This window comes from Sturnus vulgaris, chromosome 13, assembly GCF_052056855.1.
Source record: "Sturnus vulgaris isolate bStuVul1 chromosome 13, bStuVul1.hap1, whole genome shotgun sequence".
In the NCBI taxonomy this organism is placed as follows: domain Eukaryota; kingdom Metazoa; phylum Chordata; class Aves; order Passeriformes; family Sturnidae; genus Sturnus; species Sturnus vulgaris.
Window position 1 is genome coordinate 20,229,534 of NC_142255.1, and position 19,869 is coordinate 20,249,402.

At 51.1% G+C, this 19,869-nt stretch overlaps 1 protein-coding gene across 2 annotated transcripts; it reads right to left on the reverse strand.

The window, feature by feature from the left end:
- Nucleotides 1-597: 597 nt before the first annotated feature.
- On the reverse strand, nucleotides 598-19,421 carry GOLM2 (golgi membrane protein 2). Of its 2 annotated transcripts, XM_014887831.2 has the most exons (10): nucleotides 18,692-19,421; nucleotides 12,313-12,367; nucleotides 11,296-11,398; nucleotides 10,183-10,273; nucleotides 9,211-9,355; nucleotides 8,918-8,998; nucleotides 8,478-8,576; nucleotides 7,704-7,877; nucleotides 4,966-5,133; nucleotides 598-1,802 (listed from the first exon to the last, which is right to left on the reverse strand). In XM_014887831.2, the coding sequence occupies exons 1-10, from the start codon at nucleotides 19,016-19,018 to the stop codon at nucleotides 1,729-1,731; spliced, it is 1,317 nt and encodes a 438-aa protein (XP_014743317.1). In that variant the 5' UTR covers nucleotides 19,019-19,421; the 3' UTR covers nucleotides 598-1,728. The 2 variants fall into 2 exon arrangements, with proteins under 2 accessions (XP_014743317.1, XP_014743318.1); XM_014887832.2 differs by lacking the exon at nucleotides 4,966-5,133 and having other exon boundaries at nucleotides 18,692-19,345.
- Between the last annotated feature and the right edge of the window lie 448 nt (nucleotides 19,422-19,869).

Consider the following 19,869-nt stretch of genomic DNA (forward strand, 5'->3'; position numbering starts at 1 on the left):
ATCTGTCGGCGTTGTCTGTGCTGCCATTGCCATGGCAACGGGAGCTGCTCCACACACGGCACAGGGATGGCAGAACAGCATTTCCAAAACAAACCCGAGCTGCTTTGTGGTTCAGCTCCTGCCTGGAGAGATGCTCCAGCCTCTCCTCACCTCTGTGGCCTCCTGGACCCTCAGCAGCAGCCCCTGGTCTGAGCTGTGGAGCCCAGAATTAAACACAATTCTCCAGATGTGGCCGCACAAGGGTGAAGCAGAGTAATCACTCTGATGGAAAGAGGAGAAAAGGAGAAAACATGGAATGCAAAGAAAAAGGCAGAGGAGGAGGAACATGGAACCCTCCTTCAGCACAGGAGCACAAGAGGGGTGTGCTGTTGCTGGGCAGGGAAGGGAAAAGCAGCTGAAGCTGTGAGTGCAGGATGGTTTCATCACAACATTTCAGCTCTTCATTGTGGTGCTGCACTACTTTGGACAATGTGGGGTTCAGCTGGGACAGGGACACAGCACTGTGCTGGAGTTCCACTTCTTCAATGCAGAAATGGGGGATTTTTTTTTTCCAGTGACACCTGAAGTAGTAATAAAGTGTCTTAAAAACCCAGAACATAATTGTACAAGCATTGAACTTTATTTAAGAGGTTCACTGAGCTGGCAAGGAGCAAACCTGACCCATTACTTCAGCCCAGAGCACAGGGATGAGTTCAGTGACCCTCACCAGGGCCTACAACCTGTGTCCACAGGAGCCCTTGGGGGAGCAGGGGGAACAATCCCCTTCATTCCCACCACTGCAGAGCAATGGAATCCTCTCCAGCAATTCTGAAAGTGCCTGAACACACAATACAGAAAAGGGTCTGACTTACAGATCTGATGGAGAAAACCAAACTGTGGCATGTGGTGGGTGTTGAGGATCAAGGGATGGAACTGGAAATGAGCTGGAGTGGCTGGAGCTGGGATGGCCACTGGGACAGCACAGCAGCACCCACAGTGTGCTCACCTGGGTAAGGGCTGGTCCCTCCATGGAGGGGCTGACACAGCAGCTGGAGAGGTGTCTCTCACTGGCACACTTACCCCTTTTACACAAAGATTTCCTACAAGCTGCAAATTATTTATATCACCTTTTAAACCGAGCTATTAGTTGCATAACTTTTTGGGATGTATGGAATTATCCAAGTCCCACTACAGATTTCCAGCTCTACCTACGAGGTGTGGTCACTGTACAGTTCAGTGGGATGTGGTGCTGGCTCGCAGTGAGGAAGGAGCAGTTACTGAAGTGTTCAGTTCCCAGTTGCTCTGGTGTTCCAGTCTCACTGCTGTACAAACCCCAGCACTGGGAGCAGCAGCTCTGCCACACAGGTGTGACTGTAGAAAAGGAGTTCTTGGCTGTACATGGCTTCCACAGTGCCTTTGTTACATCAGGTACAAACTGTACAAGTTCTCCAGGTTCCAAGTGTTCTAAGTGGCAGAAACAGTTCAGCCTGTGTTTATAGGCTGGGTTTAAGTGTAGAGATTATTACAGGTAAGGACCAGGCTGAGTAACCAGCTGCATGTAACAGCAAAGATGTGGGTTTAATACAACCTGCAACAGTACAAATATGTACATATGTACAGAGGGGTCCTCTCCTCCTGCTGCTCAGCACATTCAGCACTGGATCCTCAGCTTCCTTGGAAGGAGGGAACACTGGAGTGGAACAGGTCCAGTTCTGCAGCTCCTCAGGTTCCTGGGCTGAGTCTCTGTGCCTACAGGACCCCCTCGCTGAGGCGGGACTTGCTGTAGTCCCCCAGGTCGTTCTGCAGGTCTCGCTCCTCATCATCTGCAATTACAGACCATAATTAATCACAATTAAAATGCTCAGATCACATCTGATGTGGTATCACTGGTCAAATGTCCAAGTGCAGTTCCCAGGACATGGTGCTGAAGGCACAGCCCCGGGCTGGCCGGGCTGGTGACAGGATGGGCAGCAGGGACAGGACGTGTCCAGCCTGGCTGTCAGTCTCCAGGGCAGCCTCAGCTCCCAGACTGCAGCACTCTCACTCCAGCTGCTGCCTCTGACACTGCCTTTGACACTGCCTTTGACACTGCTTTTCAGGCTTCCAAACTCCCCCACTAAAACCCAGCCCCTGCTGAAAGTCCCATGCCCAGAGCTGACTCCAAACGGCTCCACAGAGGGTGGGAACTTCAGGGACTGGCACAGGGAGGTCACTGGGACCCCTTCCATACCAAAGGCCTCCTTCCCTCAAATAACCCTAAAACTTCCATTTGTTCCAACCAATAGGCTTTTCCTGCACCTCAGAGATACTCCTTTATATCAGGAAAGATTCTTGTTCACAGCAAAGGAAATCCAAGCTGAGCTCCCCCATCTTCCAGGGCCTGAGGGGCTGCTCCAGCAGCAAAAGGCTGGAGCTCACCTGCATGACACAGGTGTGTTCTGTAAGGCTGTGCCACCACACCACCTGCACATCCTGCAGTTACTGCCCCTCCAGCACTCACACACATTTTGGAAGCTGCCACCTTCAAACATCCCCCTGCCCTTCAGCAGGTGCCTGAGGGAAGGAGCCAGGCTGGGTGCAGCCCTGCCCCAAGGAACATCCCCCAAACTGGCTATTTCCCCTGGACAATTTCAACCTAAGCCCACACATTCCTAGAGGCAAGAGAAGCCATGGGAACCCAGTGGCTTTGCAGCACATGCCAGAGCCTTTGTTCAGCCTGATGCAGACCCAGGTGATGTTTTCCTGACAGGTTTTAGACAGAAATTCTCGTTCCTTTTTTCTGCTCCCTAAACAATTATAACCACCCTCCCTTCAGCCCTCTCCCCTTCTGCCCTCTCCTGCCCTGCAGACAAATCCTGAAGCAGCCTCTTTTTCTGGAATACTGCCCCTGGAAGCTGCACTGGCCACACTCAAATCACAGCTCAAGCCAACACAACAAGTTATTAAGAACAACAGAACGAAGCTTGGGAAATGTGGTTTGAGGCAATAACACACTCTGCTCAGACCATCCTTGAGGAAGAAGTTTCCAGAAGTCACCCTTTAACCTTAACCACCAGCTCTGAATCCAGTCTGTCTATACAGAGACAGAAGGGGGTTCATCAGGAAAAGGATCTTCCCCAAGCTCAAATTCCAAACCACCAGAGCAGGGACCCTGCAGGGACCCCATGTGGAAGGGAAATGGTTTTATGGGGTCACTGTCAGCCAGAGCTCTGTTTTTTCACCCACCACTCACACTGCCAGTTACACAAGCCCAGTCTCTGGGGTTTAACATTTTCCCAGCACTCAGAGCTGGATCACACCCACCCTTGCCCAGGTGGCACTGGGGAATGCTGCCCATGTCACTGCACTGTTCATGGTGGCTCTGTGCCAGCCCCAGAGCCAGCTGCTCACACTGATGGAGCAGCACAGGGCTCTGGGGGCAATCAGAGCTCTGTGGGATGGGGATGGGGACAGGGTGCTGCACCGTGTGGCAGCCACCTGCAGTCTGGCTCTGCTCCCAGGAACAAGGGACAGGACAAGGGGAAACGGCCTCAAGCTGTGCCAGGGGAGGGTCAGGTTGGATATTGGGAACATTTCTGCACAGAAGGGTTGTCCAGAGCACACAGGCTGAGTGAGGCACCAGCCAGCACAGACTCAGCCAAGTTACAACTCCCAGAGCTGCATCCTGAAGGCCAGGTGAGGAGCTGGGCAGGACCCACTGCTCACTCAGGGCAATGGGACTGAACTATGGAACCCCCAGGCACAGACCTGCCAGCCTTTGCAGGGCTCAGGGACACACAGGACACCCTGCACTCCCTGCACCATCAGGGACATGGCTCCCATGGCCCCAGCATGGACACTAAAGTGCCACGGGAAGGGACATTTGCTGCTGGAGCAGGCTGCTCTGCACCCCCGTGCCTTTGTGCAGCTGCCAGCCCAGGGACTACCCCAGAGGGGCAGGCGTGACCACAAACCAAACCCCCTGTGAGTTCTGAGCACAGGGGGCACAGACCAGGCTGCAGCTGGAGCAGCAGCACTGCAGGTCATTAGTAGGTTAATTAATCACCACAGGTTCTGGTCCATCCTATTCTTTCACTTGTGCACGGGTCCCAAATGCCAGCCCAGCCCAGCCCAGCCTGCTGACACTGCACTCAGCTCACTGTCAGCTGCTCTCTACTGGCTTTGCCCATTCATTTTGCTTAGATGCCAAATAAATACAGGGCCTGAAAAACCTCCAGCTAAAAACTTCTTAACTTATATAACTTACATTATGAGGGTCAAAATCAGGGGGCCTGTAGGATTTTTGTCTCATTTCCTATTTTTTACCCTTCCATTTAACTGGAAATATCTCTGTTTACCCAACGTTCTCACCCTACAGCCATGCAGCCTGTCCCAGCTGTCCCCACACAGCTGGATGTCCCAGCTGTCCCCACACAGCTGGATGGAGAAGGCAGACAAGGCAGGCAGAGACAAGCAATGCAGGAGCCACATGCAGGACAGGGCACGGCCATGCACACACAGGGGTTAGGCTGCACTGGATCAGGAGCTCTGAGGGGGGTTAGCAGAACACCACCAGCCTGTTGAATCTGTGTACAGTGCACAAAATGACACCTGGAATCACCACCTGAGGCCTCACTGCACACCAGCTCCAGCAGGTGTGACAAGAGCAGCAGTCAAACCACTTCATTCCTCTATTTGAAATTTTAGGAATGTCAAGGCCCAAAGACCCCCCAGCCAGGGGCCAGAGCTGGGGGTTTGGGTAAAACCATGTCTGGAATTTAGAGTCTTGCTTTTCCTAGCAGGAACTACAGACAAGTAAGGTGCCAAAACCTTCTCAATCCAGACTGCTGTACTGCTGCTGTCTCACAGAGAGTGAGAGCAAATTTCAAGCTTGATTGTTCTATCTGAGCAATTTGTGATCAGCTAAACCAGAGAGGCTTTACACAAATTCAACAAGTACTCAGCATGGATTTATCACAATGGGATGGAGGTAAGGCCCAAGCTCACCTTGGACGTCTTCTTCTCCACCATCACCATCCTCTTCCTCATTGTAAGCCAGCTCAGCCTGTTTGTCTGCCTCATACTCACCCACGTTCCCATCATCCCCATTATAATCTGCCAGTTTAGAACCCTGCTGTGGGTCCACAGGGGATTCATTCTCATCAAAGAACCGGCCTGTGGAGTAGGAAAGGAGTGAGTCAGCAGCAGAGAGGAGAGAAACAGGAGATCCTACACGAGAGCAGATGGCAGGTGGAGGCAGGAGAAAGGGGCAGAAGGGACAGGGCTGGGGCGGGACAAGGCTCCTGGAGCTCCTCGGTGTCACCCTGACCGTGCCACACTCCTCTCTCCACAGCGCTGGAGTGAGCACCCAGAGAGCTCCACCCTGGACTGCCCCAGGCACCAACAGGAGATTCCTCAGAAAGCACAGGAGCCCTCGGTCTGGGCAGGGTCAGTATCCACCTTTCCCGAGGGATCACTGTGCATTTCCAGCCACCCACCCACCGCTGCCCTGGCCGTGGCTGCAGGGGGTGCCCTGCTGCACACGCTGCCCTCGCTGCCTGTACACTTTCCTAGCAAGCTTTTACAGTTTTCACAATGTCCCAAACCCGGTATTTTCGTCTCCCAGTAAAAAATCAAGAAGAGTTTCAGATCCTGAAGCAATGCACAAGAAAAATGGGAATTAGCTGGAAATATGGAATGGGCAGACAATGACCCAGGCACACAGGGAGAGGTTACTGGTGTGATGGCAGCTCAGAGCTGGCCTTTAATGGGATACAGGGAGATCTCTTCCTGCCCAGTGCTTGAGGGAAGCAGCTGTGAGTCTGCAGAGGTTACTGGCCTGGAAGATTGTCTATAAATGGAAAAAATGGGATTAAAGTGTGATACAATTCTTACACACTGGGCACCAAGGCTGCCAGGACAGGTGATGAATCCCAGTGCAAGCAAGTAATGGAGAAGTAAAACTGGAGAATGATTTCAACATCAGGATTCAAAATGGACAGATGTAAAAGTGAAATTATTCCCCAAAACAATGTGTGTATAAAATCCAGGACAGAGGCAGTACCATCCTGGTTCTCTGTAGGGGAAAAGCAGCAGAGTCACACCTAGCACAGCTCAAATGTACAGAACACCAGTTTCAGGTATTTTCATAAAACAAGCAAGGAAAAAAACCCCACGATTTATTTAGAAATCCAAAGTCCCACACATCATTCATTGCCTGTTCATGTCTGATGGAGTGATCCTGTTGGTATTTTTGACACTGCATGATGTACAAAACCCAGTTGGACAGTGGGGTTTGCACGTGTCAAACCCAAACTGAGCCATGGAAGCCAAGGGCATGGACCCAACTTCCAGCAAAACCAGCCCGTGGACAGCCAGAGGAACTGAGAAACAAGCACTGGATGAACTGAAGTTGACAGAAGGGGAGGTTAAAGCTGGTGAAGAGATCCCAGGAAATGCAGCAGGCCCACAAAGGCTCCAGTCTGAGCTCAGGGAGCACAGCCAGTGCCACCCCTGCCATGGCAGGGACACCTCCCACTGTCCCAATGTCCAGCCTGGCCTTGGGCACTGCCAGAGATCCAGGGGCAGCCACAGCTGCTCTGGGCACCCTGTGCCAGCCCTGCCCACCCTGCCAGGGAACAATTCCTGCCCAGAATCCCATCCAGCCCTGCCCCCTGGCAGTGGGAGCCATTCCCTGTGTCCTGTCCCTCCATCCCTTGTCCCCAGTCCCTCTCCAGCTCTCCTGGATCCCCTTCAGGCACTCTGAGGTCTCCCCAGACTCTTCTCTCCCCCAGGCTGATCAGTCCCACTCTGCACCCTCTGTTCAGAGCTCTCAGTCACCAGCACCCAGCCAGGCACCTGCCCACGGTGGGAGCTGCAGAGCTGGGCCAGGCTGGGCTCCTCCATCCCTGGGGTGAGTTTGTCACCCATGGACCTTTCTGAACAGCCACTGACCATGACAGAAGCTTGCACAAACCTGCCTTAGCTGTTTCCTTTGGTGACAATCTCTCCCTCATTGCACCATTAAAACTGCAATCTGACTTATTCCAAATATGAAGGAGCAAAGAGCAGAGATTAAGTGGGGACCATTCCTGACTCTCAGGTACCCCCTCACAGCCAACAATGGAGACATTTCCTTCCCAGCTCCTGCCTACACAGCCACCCCCCACCATTTAATGTGTGACCAGGGAAGAGACAATCCATGAACAAACCAAACAACTGCAGCTCTCTCACTCCACAAGTTTCTTCCAGAAGCTGTTTTGATAAAATAACAAGCCCTGCACAGCTCAGGATACACAGAGTGGAAGCCAGGCCTGCCCAGTTCTGTGACAATTTGTAACACACTTGTCCCTGCTCCACAAAGTTCCATGAGTGATACTAAAACAACCAAAGTTTTCTCACTTTTGGCTGAATTCTTACAATATTGTCCAAGAAGTGTATTGAAGTCAAGAAATAAAGTGAGCAACTCAGCATCCTGCAGGTATGAAAGCCCTGACTTAACCAATTTAACTGTGCAGTAATTTCCAAAAACATCTTAAATTCCAAGAAGGAAATAATTTTTAGAATAATTAAATGTACATGTGAAAAGTAACACATTAAAGCCTTTCTTTTACCCAGGAACACATTATATTCCTTCTCAGGCTCCCTCTCCAAAGATCCCTATTTACCAGACAGGCACTTACACAGATAAAAAAGGAAGAGATTTTTTTAATGTATTTTGAAGTGTGTGATATTGGCCAACTTACTTTGTTTAATCTTCTGCAAGTCACTAACTCGGCTCTTTGGGATTTTTATCTGGTCTGGCTCAATCTTGTGCTCTTTCTGGACTTCCACATTTTCTTCAAAATTCAAGTGCTGGAGAGAGTTTGGAGGGATCTGCTTGGCAATGTCAGCGTTTCCATCACTGTCACTGGGCAAACCTACAACGTTAAAATGGGAACTTACACTCAGAATTTCAGCAGGACAGGACTGCAACAAGCAACCTGCAGTGCAGGCACAACCTGACATTCTCTGACCTTAAAGTGACTTGATCCACAAGCACAGAGTTTATTTTCTTTGTGTTTGTCTCTCTCCTAACTGCAATTCCTCCAAACCTTTTCCCTGCAGGACTTTCAGTTCTCACTGTCCCCAGGTCACCCCCAAGTGAGCTGTTCCCAGGGACAGGAGGACACTGAGCAGGGACAGCAATGTTGGTTTATCTGATTGTGGCTCCAAGAGATCAACAACCAACCCCTGAGGGGCTGCTGCAGCCCTAATTAGTACCCTAAGGAGGAGCACTCATTTCAATTGTCCACTGGAGGAATCTTGAAGCACTTATCTTTGAAACTTCTAACTCAAATGTAGCTGTGATTGGCCACAAGGCTCAGAAATTATTGGTGTGGAGGGCACAAGATCATACAGCAGCAGCCCAAGTGCCTCAGCCAGGTAAAAACACAGTCTTGGATGCTGCAGAAATTTATCCTTGGTTTTCTCCTTGTAACCAAAATAATGCCCCAGTCACCTGCTGACAGGAATTTTACCTGGTGCCAGGTTTGGAGCATGGGGCTGTTCAGTTGGAAGATTGATAACAGACTGATGACCTTCACCTTTAGGAGCTGAAATAAGTGGTTTCTTTAAAGCTGAAACAGAACACAGGGACAAAAGTTTCATTAACATGAAACAAACACACTGTTTACCTGGTCTTGCTCTAACAATCCTGTAAACTTCTCTTTTTTAATAATTTCCTTAATGAAAATATAAAAGGTAAGATTTCAGGAGGGGCATTATCCAAAACATTCCATTTTGAGAGTTCAAACCTCTAAGGCACAGTAGAAATGATCTGATTTTACACCCCACTTGAATTTTATTACCACAGAGAGATTTTAAAAGTCTGCACTCCCTGTGAACCACATGGTGCTCACACACAACATCGACATCACCAAGACCCAAATGTGAAAGAGTGAAGAGTATTTCTCCTAACCAGTGGGAGTATCTTCAGCTTTAGCAGGGTCATTATCTTCTATTTCAGGCATGCCTGCATCTCCTCCTGGTTTGATCTTCTCTGCAAGACAACAAAAGGATATTGTGCCTTACTAACCCTTCAGTCTGAACTGTGAATTTCCCTCTTTAACTTAGAACAATCACTGCAGCTAATTAATACATCTGAGCCAAACAATTCCTTCTTGTGCTTCAGAGAAATGCAGTCTGGAGACTGGCAGAGGATACAACACAACTGGCCTGTTCTCTGTCACAAATGAGCAAAAAAGGAAATACCTTTGCCATTTGCAGCATGTTCTGAAGGCTCCTCATTCTTCACTACGTCTTTATCTTCCACCTCTGCAACAGCCTCAGGTATTGCCTGCTCACCATTGCTGGGGCTGACTGCAGTGGCTTTACTGGACTGAATTTTCTGTGTGGCCTGTTAGAACAAATGAGGAGACAACATTAAACACTTCTCTGGAAATCACGAAATAAACATCCTCAAACTCAACATTTGTCTGGGTAAGCAAAACTGCATTTGTGAATTCAGTGATCATCAAAGCAAAGAGCAGAGCACTGTGCACACAGCTGGAGCCTGGGCATCTGCAAACACAACTGGGCAGACAAAGTTCAGCACAGCACAGCTGCAGGACACCTCTACTGCCACACACAGGTGTTAAACAACAAAAACAGGTTAAGGTAACATCAGCCTTAAGCTCAGGTCAGAGCCTTGAAAGAATTCTGAGAGAAGATGTGACAAACTTGCTCTCAGTCTGCCCTATTATTTGAGATGTTTATAGAAGTAAGGAAACAAAACGTTAAGCATCTGTTTGCAGGAGAGAGGCCCAAATTGTACTGGCAGCCTGTTAGATGCAATCACACCCCTGATCCCATTGTACTGCCATCACAGTTTACATGACACGAGCACCTCGAGGCCTCACAGAGCTCAGCTCCCCCTGCAATAACCTGGGAAAGGTGTGAGAACACAGAGCCCACCTGGAGAGCTCACCATGACATCCATGTTACAGGCAACAAGTGACATCCTCAGCAGTGACACCATGGAGGAAGGCTGAGCACAGCAGAGGATTTGGCCTCGGCTTTGAGCTCAGTCCACTGGGTGAGACAGCAGGCACATTTCTGACACTAACACCCACTTAGGGCTGCTCAGGGGATACTGAGGGAAGAAATGTCCCAGGCCTCCACATCTCTGGGGCAAACAGCAGGCTGTGGGCTCTCCTCATTCAACACAAACTTTCTTGGCATTACCTTTTGTTCCCGTGCAATTTGGTCCATTAATTTCTTGATGTTCTCTTCGTGCTGCAGTCTCATTTCCTTGATCTGCTGCCCACACTGCAGGCTTGAGGAGAAACACACCATTAGTTACACTTCATTTGTTGGATCTGCTCTCCCACAAATAAAACAAGGGAAAAAATATGAAGTGGCACAAAAAGCCAAACCTGAGGTCTAACCAGAATAGTCTGTCCAGGAAGCCTGGTCCTGGCATGGATATGGAGTGGGAATGGACTGAATACAGTAAGAAAGCAGAGCAGGAAAAAAACAGGCACAAAGCCGAAAAAAACAGTAAAATAAAGAGAATGGCCTTGAATATACTTCCTCCAGAAGCTGGAATGCAACCAAAAGGTGAAGCTCCAGAGTTAATCTGTCCACAAATATTAATTCCACTGGGAAAGCAACGTGTCTCTCCTGGCTGTCAACAGAGAAGGGCACGAGTGCCACTATCAGTTACTGCTCCCAACTCAAATAACACCATCTGAACACACAGCCAGCTGCCCCAGCAAGCCACAGCAGCAGCCCAAAACCAGAACTGCCATGTCCCACAGACACTCAGAACAGCACAGAAACACTTCATGTGTGTAAAAGGTTCAAACACTTTCTCAAGAGTGAAGTCTTCCTCACTCCTCAAAGCTGCAGGAGCATTTGGTCTCCCTGTTTCTCTATCATCAACTCACAGGCCTGAAGTCAACTTAAAATTTCACTCCACACAAGGTGCTTTCAGCTTCAGCTGACACCAATGAAACTACACTGCCAGAAAGGCAGCAATTAACAGTGCTGGTGACACAGGACTGTGTCCTCTAGACTCCTTAATGTGTTAGTGAACTAAATCTCCATGTTATAAAAAATACATTGACTTAAAAATGCAGAACAATTCCACTAAGCCAACATTCTCCTTAGCTCCTATCTCAGGTTGGGGGAAGGACTACTACACCACAAAGGACTTGAAAGTCAAACAGTTGGCACATCAGCAAGTGAGCACACTGGTGTTTGGGGATTAGACATGAGATTAATTAGCACTTTTTAGTAAATACAGGGCCCCCTGCCACACACCAGCCTGCAGCTTCCAGCACTCCTGAGCTGTACCTGTCATACTCCAGCCTCCTTGTGAGGTAGGTGTTGTTCTTCTTGTACTCGTGCAGCTGATCCTCCTGGCGGATGAACTCCTGCCGCAGCTCTGCCAGTTGTTCTGGACAAAAAGCAAACACAACATCAACACAGAGAGGCAAGAAAAAAATGCCCCGTGGCTGATACAAATTCCAGTATTGCTAAGTAAGAAATTGCTCGAGTTGCATGTCTAGACATGCTTTAAAGATTCTTAAACCAATTTGAAGATGCCACTTTACTGATGTATGCCAGATGGCAGCATGAATTAGAGACAAGTTCTCCTGATACTATGCCAATCTCCCTAAATGTTTCTGCACCTTTGCATTCAGGAACCTTGCACAACACTATTTCACTGATCTGTTGGAAATCTCCACAGTTTCCTGAATGGTTCTGTCACTCTGAGTAACACAGAAGTGCTGCCAGGTGACTCCAGGCAGGATGCTCAAACACTGTCTGCAGTGAGTGTACAAAAGGAGGGGAGGCACCTTCCCACTATCCATAAAGCCAACACGGATTTCCTGCCTTCACAGCTGCTCTTGAAGCTCTCCCTGCTCCTCAGGCTACAAATAATGAAGCTCCCTGCTATTTTAAGCTGCAGCTACACAGATACAGGCAGAACCCACATGTTTGTGCAGGCATGTTCACATCTGATCACGTTCTGGCCCACTCTGAATACAGCAACACCACAGGCACTATAATCATGTCTGTACAGAACTTCAGAGCTGTGTCCTGGACCTTTGCTAACCCAGCACAACCATCACAGCGTTTCTGGTCAAACTCTACTAAATTGTGTATTTGTATGAAAACGATTCTACTGTCTGGTAACTCAGCAGTGCCAGAACACATTCCTTCTGCACTTACCCACACCAGGTAACAAACACAATGAGATTTCACATTATGAGATGTCCCAGCATCACCAGATCCTTCATTTAAACTGCATTCTGCAGCAGCTGGGCAGTTCAAATGCACAATTGCAGCCTGCCAAGCGAGCCTCACCCTTTAGCCGATGGATGTCTGCCATCTGATAGGAGATGTTGTTCTGCAGCTTCATCTGCAAGGAAGGAAAGGTTGGATAAATACAGGTGAGCAGCAGGCTGGGGAGGCTTTGGGCTGTGAAGACTCAGGTGTGTCTGTTTGCTTGGTAAAGCCAACGTATGGACAGGATTATGGCAGTGACGTGCACAAAGTCCTGTAAATCTAAGAAATGTGTATTTAGTGATTGTAAATGACATCACCAAACTAAACACTGTGCTCAGGCTTTGCTAACAAAGGCTTACATTTTAATTCCTGAACATATTTATAGCAAAAAAAAGTAGATTGTCTGGACTAAAATAAACACACTGCATCCTGATACTGCAAGAGGGACAGTAAACAGCCAATGTCAAAGCACAGGTGGATAAAAATAAACACAGCATCAACAGCAAAACCAATTGTTACCTAAGGTATATGATACAATAGAATTGTTATATTTAAATAGATCTTTTATGTGTTGCTGGCTAACATCCTAACACACATTTTATTTTGAGAGGGAATCTCACACCAGTAAACTACAACAGCTTTTAGCTTGGCATTTTTAGTAAGGAAAAAAATAGTTACAATAAGTAAGAAATGCAAGTACACAAAGTCCTGAAATAAAGATGCTTTGTTTTGTCATTACAGAAAGACAAAATCCAGCAGGAACAAAGAGAAAGATTCACGTGTGGAATATTCTGAGAAAGGGGGTGAAAATCCCTGCCTGCCCTCGGGCACCTGGGGTTGTTTTTGTTGCCATTTTGAGTGACACAAAGGGGAGCTGCAGGAAGGTGCTGAGCAGGGCTGGCACGCCTGGGTGACAAGGTCAGCATCACCTCTGGGAGCAGCACACTGCAGCACCAGCACAGCCACTCAGCCAGGGGACCCACACGGGGACACACCTGGGGACGCTGGGGCTGTTTCAGGTCCCCCCACAGCCCCTGAAGTGTCTGTGTCAGTCTCCTCTGTTTCCTGTCAAAAAAACCCAAAACACATCTGCCCTGCCTTCAGGACTTCCTCCCCAGACCCGTGCCACCCCTTTTATCAAATTACTCATTCTTTAAAGGTATTTGCTGTTGTGGTTTTGCTGTTACAGGAGACCCTCAGAGCAGGCTGGTCCATCTGTCCCGTGTGGGGATGATCAGGCATTCCTGCCCTGGGACTCCAGCCATGCAGGAACTGCAGATGCTGCTTTTCTGCAGTGCACAGGAGCGTGCATGCAACGGCTCTGGGCACACAGCACAGGCTCCTTGGGCAGCAGAGGTTTTGTGCCAGCCTGCAGGATCCTGGCTGTCCCTGGAGCAGGGCACTGCAGGGTCCTGGCTGTGTCTGGAGCACGGCACTGCAGGGTCCTGGCTGTCCCTGGAGCAGGGCACTGCAGGGTCCTGGCTGTGTCTGGAGCAGGGCACTGCAGGGTCCTGGCTGTGTCTGGAGCAGGGCACTGCAGGGTCCTGGCTGTGTCTGGAGCAGGGCACTGCAGGGTCCTGGCTGTCCCTGGAGCAGGGCACTGCAGGGTCCTGGCTGTCCCTGGAGCAGGGCACTGCAGGATCCTGGCTGTCCCTGGAGCAGGGCACTGCAGGATCCTGGCACACCCCTGGAGCAGGGCACTGCAGGATCCTGGCACACCCCTGGAGCAGGGCACTGCAGGGTCCTGGCTGTGTCTGGAGCAGGGCACTGCAGGGTCCTGGCTGTGTCTGGAGCAGGGCACTGCAGGGTCCTGGCTGTCCCTGGAGCAGGGCACTGCAGGGTCCTGGCTGTCCCTGGAGCAGGGCACTGCAGGGTCCTGGCTGTCCCTGGAGCAGGGCACTGCAGGGTCCTGGCTGTGTCTGGAGCAGGGCACTGCAGGGTCCTGGCTGTCCCTGGAGCAGGGCACTGCAGGGTCCTGGCTGTCCCTGGAGCAGGGCACTGCAGGGTCCTGGCTGTGTCTGGAGCAGGGCACTGCAGGATCCTGGCTCACCCCTGGAGCAGGGCACTGCAGGGTCCTGGCTGTGTCCCCTGGAGCAGGGCACTGCAGGGTCCTGGCTCACCCCTGGAGCACAGACAAACCCTGACCCATACCCAAAACAAAAGCCAAGAGGGTTCTAGGTAGGGCCTGGAGAGGCTCCCACATATAACAGGACACAGCATTGCTTCACAAGGCTTTTCCCAAAAAACCAAAGCAAGCAGAACTGGAAAATTAGGGACAGAGCAGAAAAAACAGTAAAATAAACAAAATGGCCTTGAACATATTTCCTCCAAACCCTGGAACATAACTGAAAAACCAGCTCCACAGTTAATCTGTCAGCATTTATTAATTCCACCAGGAACGCGATCTTTAGGTAACCTGAGCCCTCTGACCAGAGTGCTCTGAAAGAGGGACAAAATTCCTCCCCACAGGAGCACTCAAGGAGCCTCCTGCTTTGCTCTGCCCACCGAGGCATTCAAAGCCCCCTCACAGCACGCACAAAGCAACAGCCCAGCAGTGCCAGCCGGGGCAGGGCTTGCAGAGCTTCAGCTCAGAAGCACAGCTGGCCCTGCAGTGGGGACACCCGGGGAAGGGGACACCCGGGGAAGGGGACACCCGGGGAAGGGGACACCCGGGGAAGGGGACACAAGTCATCACCAAGCCTCTCCAACCACTGGGTACCCACCGTGCCAGCTCCCCCTCCAACGAGCCAGGACAGGGGAGCAGCTACACCCAGTGATTTGTTGTGTTAATGAACAAGTATCTCCCCTTCTTTTGCAAAACTACAGGCAATAATCACATTTTCCTGTCTCCCACTGTGATGCAGCTCTGACCCAACAAATCTACAAACAAAGGAGATGCTGGGAAGTAGCAGGGTCTGTTTTCAGACCCTCATCTATGAGAGTTGCTCACACACAAACCCTTCCCCTGGCTCCTGCTTGCCCCATAACCCCGTGCCTGCCTGGGGCAGGGCTGCTCTGAGAGCAGGAGCTGCATGGGAACGTGCAGCACTTTTATCACACAATCCTTCCCTCTGGTGATTTGGGGTTTCAGAGAGAAGTGACAGGATTTATATCCAAACCAGCTCAGCTGACAGCAAATGTCCCTCATCTGAAGGATGGAAAAGGAGGAAGCTTTTTTATGATTCATGGGATCTGTTCCACCTACACATGCAAAACCCACAATCCCTGAGCCATGGCACAGGCCCAGTTCTTCCCTGGCCCCATCCTCCTTTGGTCTGGACCTGTTTGTATTGCTGAGCTCCCAGGGGCTCCTCAGGGCCTTTCCAAGCATTTGGGATGCAGAAAATAAACCCTCTGTAGCCCAGTGAGCCCCGCACAGGAAAAAACCACCAGGAATCCTATGCATGGTCATGTGGCAACCCTCCAGTGCTGTCTGAGTTGTGAATCTTGCCATGTAACAACTCCACACTGCTGCTGTCAAGCTTTGCAAACCGAGGAGTTACCAAGTTTTGGCAACAAACCCAGCTGCTGCTGGAGATGTCTGACTGAACAGCTTCATCCCGAGCATTTCTGGGCAGCAGGTAAGGGCAGGGCACTGCTCCACAGCTGGCATGGCCATGGTTCAGGCAGGTATGGAAGGAGAGGTGCTCCCTGCCAGCTGGAACCTCTCCCCCAAGAATTCCTGCCAATCACACATTTCACTGTGCCTATCCCAAACGGATGCACAAAGCTGTGGAAAAACCCCAAAACCTAACAGGACACTGCAAAAAGTCCGTGGAATACTCAGGGAGCTGATGCTACCTGTGCATGCAGCCCCTGCCCAAATTCCAAGGTAGGCATTACCCCTGCTTGCCTCTCACAGGGCACTACAGAAGACAGCAAGAATTCCTTGTTTGTTCCAAAGTCCAACAGACCCTCAGAGCTCACCACGGGAGAGGACAATTCCCAAGAATTCTTGAATTCTTGGGACAGAATTGAATGGAATTCTTGAACAGAAAAGAATTCTTTTTCTGTTTCTTTTTCTGAACCACACACTGGGTCACAGTCCCTGTTTGCTCCCAGGAGCAAACAACAGCGTGGTGCAGTGTGACAGGCTGGTTCCACGAGCAGGGACACGGGGGAGAGCCGAGGGATTGCCCTTGACTCCAGAGATCCCCGAGCCAAGAGGAAGCTGCTGCAGAAACCAGAGTTGTCTCAGCACTGGGAAAGGCACTTGATTTATGTGACCACAAGGCAAAGAAGCTCAGCTGAGGACAAAGGAGCACAAAGCAGCCCTGACACGGAGAATCTTCAAATGAGTCTCCCTTCAAATGAGCCTGAATTTGTTGTGATCACTTCATACCAAAGTTGGGGTTTTATTGCAGCTTCTGCATTTCACAAATGGACTAAGATCACAGGTAATGAGCAGTTTGGTCAGACAGACTTGCCAAATTCTATTTTGAGAGGAAGAAAATTATCATTCAAGCCTTTTTTAGTCAGACACTTTATATCTACTACTGTTTCCTTGTGACAGACTTTCATTCTCTAAAACAAAGCTTTGTTCTCTACTCTCAGAGAAGTAATAGTCCTTAAATAAAGTCACTTAAAGGGTTTTAGAAAACAAATAAACATTGCTGCCACTGAGAAAATACAGTGCCTTACATGTGAGGAAAAACGGCCAACAACTGGTTTTTGATAAAATCTTTCTCCTCTGGTCTCTTAGGGCACTCTGAACATTTGGAACACAAGAGAGAGGATATTCAAAGGCTACAAGCTAAAGTGGAACAAAGAAGGGAGACACACAGCACACACTGCAGGCAATTAACACTGAATTGAATTTGGGAGGTTTACTGGGCAAGTCTCTACACAGCTGTGCCCTGTGCAGTGCCACACTCAGAGTGCCCAAAGCCCAGGCAGAGCTCAGGGAACACCACGGGGGTGCCTGTACCTGTTTGTGTCCTGTGTGTCACAGTAGGCCCCAGCTCCTGTCCTACAGGAACACACCACACACTTCCCAAAACCACAAACTCCTCGTGTTAAAAGTACCCCTTGTCATGCAGTAAGTGACCCCAGAATCCCTGCAGCTGCAAAAGCCCTCCCAGGGCACCGAGCCCAACCTGTGCCCAGTGCCCACCTTGTCACCTCCCAGAGCACCGAGCCCAACCTGTGCCCAGTGCCCACCTTGTCACCTCCCAGAGCACTGAGTGCCACATCCACACCTCCAGGGATGTGACTCCACACGTCCCTGGGCAGCTCCAGTGCCTGACCACCCCTCCCAGGAAGAAATCCTTCCTGAACTGTGCCTGCTAGTTCTCCTGAGTTCTGCCAGGGCAGTGACACTAACACACCAAACAGGCTGTGTGCCCTTGGCTAAACCCCAACTGCTTTAGAATCACTGAATCACTGAGCCTGGAAAACACCTTTAAGATCATGGAGTCCAAGTCACATCCAATTGGAAATTTTTATTGCAATCTAAGGAAAGATAAAAATTAAAAATATGTTTGCTGAACACCCAAAGGGCTTAGCTTTAATGGTTCAGTAAGACACACTAATACAAACTTAATCAGTTTGAGGGAGTCTATCTCTGGAATGTGACATGTACATATTTGGCTTTTTCTGTGGCAACTCAATGCATTTTCTGAGGCTGCTCACCCAATGTGCAATAAGAAAGGGCCAGAAAAACAAACCTAGCCAGCAATAACCCTGGAGAGTGTGACATTTCCATAAACCCCACTGTGAGAACAGTGTTCAGTGAGAAGAGTGATGACCTGCATGCAAATACACGGCCCCTGAGCAGGACTTGTGTGCTGAGCCCCGTGAACTTCCCAGTTCAGGGCAGTTATGGAAGCAGAAAAGTGAAAGTTGGGGCACTCACTCATCTTCCACAACAAAAGAAATCCCCAGGCCACCCCCACTGAAAGGGCCAGCTGAATTTTCAATGAGCTTGGCTTCTCCAAGCCAAGGAAAATGACACGTTAGTCAGCAGCAGGGTTGTTTGGGTTTGTTTTTTTTTTTCCCCTCAAGTACACGCTGGCAGCATAAAAATCAGCGTGCTATAGCAGGCATTCCAAGAGGCGAGCTCAGGGTAATACCGGACACGACACTGCTTTCATTTCCCTCGAAACTGTAGTTTTACGGCTGTGTCTGATTCCTGAATTATCACAAAACATCAAATATTCTCAGCAGAGACAGAAAGCTAAAAAACAATAAGCAAATTTCAAACAGCCGTCTGGAAACGAGCGATCTCTGGGGATTTTCATTGTTCACACACACAGGACATCTTCAGCTCTTTCTGGGGACGTTTTCAGAAGACAGAGAGCGCTGCGGTTGTCCCAGCAGCACCAAACCTGAGCCTCGGGGCTTCCAATGAGTCCCGGGCTGCTGCAGAGGCTGCGGGGACACCTTGGGCAGGTGAGGACCGGCAGTGCTGAGAGCACCGCAGGGCCCCGGGACCCCCCCCCCGCTCCCCTGGCCTCACCTTGCCGTCCTCGCAGCGCTTCACCTGGCCGTCCCTGGCCTGCAGCTGGCTGCTCAGCTGGCTGTAGTCCGCCTCCTTCTGCTCCAGCTGCTTCCTGTGCGAGTCCACCTTGCCCAGCAGGTCCGAGTTGCGGCGCTCCAGGCGGCCCCGCGCCACCTCGGTGCGCTGGGCCTGGCTCTGCAGCTCGGCCAGCTCCTCCCGCAGCAGCGCCTGCCGGCTCGCCGCGTTCCAGCAGTGGAAGGCGAGCACGGCGATCACGGCCAGCAGCGCCACGAGCACCAGCGAGGGCAGGCGGCCGCCCCGGCGGTTCGCCCCGAACCCCACCATGGGGCAGGCCGAGGGTGCGGGATTCAGGCGGAGCGGGGAAGGCGCTCAGAGAGGCCTCGAGGGTGCGGCGGGGATGTGAGGGGATATCGTGAGGAGGGGGGAAAAAGGGAATGACCGGAGGGGGAATAGGGGGTGAGGTGGGGAGGGGGCTGAGGGAAGGGACGAGGCTCTGAGGGCAGCGGGCTAGGGGAGCTGGGAGCGAAGAGCCGGAGGGGAGCGGGCGGTGGCCGGCAGGGCTGTGCCGGTGCCGATCCCAATCCCGGTCCCAGCCGAGCCGCCGCCGCCGGGCCGTGCGGGACCCACCGGCCGAGCCGCCACCGCGGCGCCCCGCCCGCCGCCCGCCCCTCGCGGCTCTCGCGAGAGGAGCCCGCGCAGCTCTCGCGAGAGCCGCGTGCCGCCCGCCCTGAGGCGGCGCGTGCCGAGCGGTGGCTCGGCCGGGCAGGGAGAGGTGGGGTCGCCTTAAAGGACATTAAAAATTGTCACGGTGTCACACCGTGCCCTGCACGGGGAAACTGCGCAATCACAGCCACGTCCAACATGGCCTGGAACACTGCCAGGGGTCCAGGGGCGGCCACAGCTGCTCTGGGTACCCTGTGCCAGAGCCGTCCCACCCTCAGGGGAGCAATTGCCAATATCCCATCCATCCCTGCCCTCTGGCATTCCCTGTGTCCTGTCCCTCCATGCCTTCTCTAGCTGTCCTGGAGCTGTTTTAAGCTCTGGAAGGGGCTCTGAGGTTTTTTTCTCACCCTTGTCCAGGTGAGCACCCCCAGCTCTCCGGCCTGGCCGCAGGTGGGGCAGGAAGGCCATGGACCTCAGCCACACCCCACACCTCAGAGGTGTTTCCTGAGGGG

Coding starts and splice junctions, on each gene's coding strand:
- GOLM2 (XM_014887831.2), bottom strand. CDS start 19,018: ATGGTGGGGTTCGGGGCGAACCGCCGGGGCGGCCGCCTGCCCTCGCTG. Junction 10,274..11,295: donor AGGAGGCTGGAGTATGACAG/GTACAGCTCAGG, acceptor TTTCTCCTCAAG/CCTGCAGTGTGGGCAGCAGA. Junction 7,878..8,477: donor TGCTCCAAACCTGGCACCAG/GTAAAATTCCTG, acceptor TTAACGTTGTAG/GTTTGCCCAGTGACAGTGAT.